Genomic DNA, 5,168 nt, shown 5'->3' with positions numbered 1-5,168 from the left:
GCTCCCCACCCAGCCTTGGCTCCAGTTGCACCCAGGGATGTCTCCCTGGGGAGCCTGGCTCTGATCTCCTTATTTGGCAAGAGGCAAAGGATGGCGGTGGGGGGCTTTCTGGACTGCCTCTGGCAGATTCAGGCGACGTCTTCTTGGGCGATCCCTCGTAGCCGAGTAAGATTGTCTTCCATAAACACAGTTTTAACAATGACTCCTTAAGTGACTGTGGAGGCCAATTCTGGATCCCCACGTCCTTCCACAGTGGAGACATTGGTTTCCGGGCAGGAGTTGACCACGGTGTGGATTTGCCAAGCGTGCCTTCCTCTTCGCACGTTTCTCCCTTGCGTCCTGAGTTCGAGTGTCTTCAAAGCCCAGGACACCTTTGGTCAAGGCTGTTCTCCAACTGGAGCACTCGCAGGCCACTGTTTCTCAATTGTTGGTGTTAATACTACATTTTAAAAGGTTTGCCTTGAGACAGTCTTTAAACCTCTTTCCTTGACCGCCAGCATTACACTTTCCATTTTTAAGTTCGGAGTAGAGTAATTGCTTTGGAAGACAATCATCAGGCATCTGAACCACATGACCAGTCCAGCGAAGCTGATGTTGAAGAATCATTGCTTCGACACTGGTGATCTGTGCTTCTTCCAGTACACTGGGGCTGGGGAGGGTGTCACATAATTGGCCCCAGCCCCAAGGGGGCGACCACAGGAAGGGGCAGCCCACAAGAGAGCCCTGGCAGGCTGGAGGCCAGGATGCTACCTCTGGGTGGGTGGGGGCAAAGGGTTAACCCCCAGCACCAGCCTAGGAAAAGGGGGTGTGGGCTGACAGGCAGCAGCTGGAATTCACACACCCCAAGGAGGCCACGATGCCGCTGACTTGGATGGCTTTGAAATAGAAAGGGACAAATTTAAGGATGGTTCTTCACCACACAGCTGGAAGCATTAATGAATCCCAGATGCTGGAAACCAGAGGGGAGTTTCTTGTGGGTTTCCCTTAACGGGCATTTAATTAGCTACTGGGTCCCTCCCCCTCCCCCGCTCTTCCTATGGCCAGTGGTATCACTTGTCCAGGACCGCTCTCTCTTGCACCCTCACTTCCATACTTGGTTTCCCCAACTCGCTTTCTGATTTCTGAATTTGCAACCTGGTGGCTGATTGCTCAGCAAACCCTCCTGCTTGACTCTGGCTGTCACAGAAAGAGTTAATGTGCTGCCTCCTTGCTGGATAAGTGGGCAGATGCCGCCCCCTGGTGGCTGCAGGAGGTGCTGCATAGGCCTCTTCCATTCTGGCTCAGGAAGAAAAAAACTCTCTGCACCTTCAACTGTGTCAGGCCCCCCACCCCCAAATCAAGCAAGTGTCGGGGTGCAGGGAAGGTTTGCACAAAGCAAGGGAAGGACGGCTCTGAGGCAGAGCGTCACTAGATGCTGGGGACACTTAAGGCCAGACGCTTCAATTTTTCTAATGCAAAGGCTTTTGAAAATGCAAATCACATCCTCCTGACCGTCTGGTAACAGATGGGATCAGCCCAGGCATGGAAGAGGAAGAAGCTGGCCCTTTCTCTTTTCCACGCAGGCCTGAGGAAAATCCCACTTCCGGATCCAGGGTTGATTTCTCCTTCCCCACCTGCTACAGACCACTTTAATTATCAGCCCAAACACCTGATGGAATTTGCATTTAAAAAGAAAAACATTTTTAAGCAATGCAAGCAGCCAGTGGGGTCCCCCACCAATTGGTACTGGGATCTTTTATTCATGATCGGTCTGCAGGTGGCAGGTAACTCCAAACTATTCGCAACCGGAATAAAAGCAGACTGGGAGGGGCGCTCCGTGCTGCATGGATGTCTGGCACACCAGACGGGGAGCTGCCTTGTGAAACGGGCCAAAGTGATGCTCACTGGGGCAAAATAAGCCATTGTACAGGTTCCTGGGAGATCAGGTACCATCACTGTATGAGATCTCGGGGTCACAGTGGATAGCTCAGGGAAAGCATGAACCCCCAGTGCAGCAGCTTTGAACAAGGCTGATTTCGTATTAAGGAGCATTAGGGAAGGGTCAAAAATAAGACTGCCAGTATGATATGGTTCCTCGCCATCCTGGGGCAAAGTGAGTGGGGGGCCACCCAGTTCTTCCTGGGCCCATTGTTGTTCAATGTCTGCATAAATGACTTGGATGAAGGAATTGAGGGGATGCCCATCAAATTTGCAGAAGACACCAAACTGGGAGGGGTAGCTAATGCCGGGGAAGACAAGATCAGAATGCAACATTACCTTAACAGATTGGAGAACTGGGTGCAAGCTAACAGAATGATTTCCAGTAGGGACAAACGTAAAGAACCTTAGACAAGAAGAACCAGGTGCACCAATATAGGATGGGGGACACCTGGCTTACTAGCAGGACATGTGGAAAGGATCTCTGGGTCTTGGTGGACCACAAGCTGGACATGAGTCCACAGGGTGATGCAGCAGCAAAAAACCCCTAATGCTAGAAGTCTAGTGTTCAGCGCAAGGGAAGTCATAGTCCCACTCTATTCTGCCTTCGTCAGACCACACATGGGACACTGTGTCCAGTTCTGGGCGCCCCAATTTAAGGAGGAACATGTGTAGAGGAGGGCGACCAAGATGATCAAGGGTCAGGAAACCAAGCCTGATGAGGAACGGTTGAGGGTGTTGGGTATGTTTAGCCTGGTAGAGACTGAGATGGAGATATGAGAGCCATCTTCAAATATCTACAGGTGAAACTCGAAAAATTAGAATATCGTGGAAAAGTTCATTTATTTCAGTAATTCAACTTAAAAGGTGAAACTAATATATGAGATCGACTCATGCCATGCAAAGTGAGATAGGTTTCTACTTCTCAGAGGTCCAATCTTGCTCAATTTGCAATCCTGGTTTTGCTGATTTCCGTGAATATTCTAATTTTCTGAGATTGTTAATTTGGGGTTTTCATCAGCTGTACGCCATGATCATCGCAATGATAACAAATCAAGGCTCGACATATCTCACTTTGCATGTCATGAGTCTATCTCATATATTAGTTTCACCTTTCAAGCTGAATTACGGAAATAAAGGAACTTTTCCATGATATTCTAATTTTTCGAGTTTCACCTGTAGAGGGCTGTCCCATGGAAGAGGGAGCAAGCTTGTTTTCTGCTGCTCCGGAGAGTCGAGTCTGGACCAAAGGCTTCAAGTTACAAGGAAGGAGATTCTGACCAAACACTGGGAAGAGCTTTCTGGCAGCAAGAGCTGCTCCACAGTGGAACCGTCTCCCTTGGCGGGTTGTGGCCTCTCCTTCCCCAGAGCTTTTAAAGCAGAGGCTGGAGGGCCACCTGTCAGGGAAGCCTGAGCTGAGAGTCCTGCATTGCAAGGGGTTGGACTAGAGGACCCTTGGGGATTCCTTACAACTCTACCATTCTATGATGATGCCCTGAAACAAATCTTATTAGGTTGGAATGCTTTGAGCACGTCTGCAGACCTGAGAAAGGGGCCACCCAAGCGACGAGGGGCTGGAGCACTTTCCCTTTGAGGCAAGAGGACAATATTTAATGCACAGAATCCACTGTCCCAAAACATCGCTCTGGTTCCAATATAGGATGCCATCAAAATAAAACAATCATGGAGACGGGGGAGGTCTGTCCAGTGGCTCATTAAGTCACGATAGCTATGCAGAACCTCCATACTCAGAGGAAGTCTATCTCCACATAGCAGATGCTGGAGGGGGCTGTTGCCTTCGTGTCCTGCGTGCCTCCGTGGCCCCTGTGGCTGGGCCAGGTGGACCTTGGCCGTGGCCTGAGGGGGCAGCTGCAAGGTGGTGCCTCCTTGCCGTCCCCTGGGTGGGACCTGGCGTGGTTGGAGCCGCTTCTCCTCTGCCGTTGCAGGAGGCAACAGCAGCTGGCTGTCCCCAACTCTTTTAGCAAAGACCCCCCTCAATTCGGCTCCTGGCCAAGCCCCTGCCTCTCCTTGCTGCCTGCCTGGGCCCTTGAGCAGGCAAATGGGGCTGCCTCTCCTCGTCACCCCAGGACCCCGCAGGTCCAACCTCTCTAGGGACGTTGAGCAGGAAGGCCGCAGCCACACCGGTGGCGCTGAGGAGGGGCGCGTGGGCAGGCGGATGCTCTACAGGGCTTTGGGCACAGGCCGCTGGTATTCCTCCATGATGCGCAGGACGTCATCCAAGATGGAGGGGCCCAGGTCCAGGTCGAGGCGCAGCAGGGACTCCGAGCGAGGCAGGGGGGCTGCTCCCCCACAGGGGCACTCCTGGCTGCTCACGGCGCAGTACCCGCTGTCCCCCACAAAACAGCCGCCTTCTGGTGGGGGGGCCGAGAAGGAGACGGAAGAAGCCAGCGGCTCATAGTGAGGGCCAGCCGCGGCGGAGAAGGAGAGGCCCTCGGCAGCACTGGCACAGCCCACCGACATGGAGCGCCCCTGCCCCCCGCCGCTGGGCATCTCCTCCAGGTGGAGGCGGGGGGGCTTGGGGGGCGCCTGGTCCTGGGCGCCGCTGAAGGCGGGCAGGGAGACGGCGCTCTTCAGGAGGGTGCGGTAGCCGCCCCCGCCCCCCGGGGAGCCCCCGCAGCGGCCCAGGCGGGGCAGCAGGTCGTACTTGCCCTGCAGGAAGGAGAGCTCCCCAAACATGTCACCCTCCCCGTCCAGGCCAATGTGGGCGCTGTGGCGGAAGTCGCCCAGTGGGGGGCTGATCATGTCGCTGGAGAGCACGTCCCGCAGGCGCAGCTTTCGGCCCCGCTTGGGGGTTGAGGTCTTCAGGTAGATGGGTGTCTTGGCTGGCATCTCCGGGGGGCACAGGGAGTGACCCTCAGCGGCTGGGCTGGCTGCGCCCTCAGGTCAAAGGCCGCTGCTCTCGGCCTCCACTCTTCTCCCAAGAGGCTCCTTGGAAGGCCAGATGATGACGTGGCTGGAAGAGGGGCCTTTTCTCACAGGACTGGCAGGTGCCCCTTCCTCCTCCTCCGTGGCGCCAGGCACCTTTCTTGGGCGCAGAGCTCCTCTGCTCAGCCACCCTCTGCCCTGGGAAGCATTTTGAGACCTGTAGGAGGAGCAAACAGGTACAGGTGAGCCTGGCAGAGGCCGTAGGGATCTCTCACCAGTGCCCATCTGCACACACATCCCCTTCCTTGTGCCTTTCTGGTCGGGGGACATTCCCAGGCCAGGGGTCCATGCTCCACATCCTGCTC

General features: G+C 54.8%; 1 protein-coding gene across 1 annotated transcript; it reads right to left on the bottom strand.

Moving 5' to 3' along the window:
• Positions 1-3,896: 3,896 nt before the first annotated feature.
• Positions 3,897-4,824, bottom strand: LOC310769015 (cdc42 effector protein 2-like). Its single transcript, XM_083628050.1, has one exon. It carries the CDS (start codon positions 4,765-4,767, stop codon positions 4,099-4,101), a length of 669 nt encoding a protein of 222 aa, XP_083484176.1. The 5' UTR covers positions 4,768-4,824; the 3' UTR covers positions 3,897-4,098.
• Positions 4,825-5,168: the final 344 nt, after the last annotated feature.

Source organism: Podarcis filfolensis (assembly GCF_964270895.1).
Source record: "Podarcis filfolensis genome assembly, chromosome: 8".
NCBI classification, from domain to species: domain Eukaryota; kingdom Metazoa; phylum Chordata; class Lepidosauria; order Squamata; family Lacertidae; genus Podarcis; species Podarcis filfolensis.
Note: the sequence above shows the minus strand (reverse complement) of the source record. Positions and strands in the feature narration are given on the sequence as shown.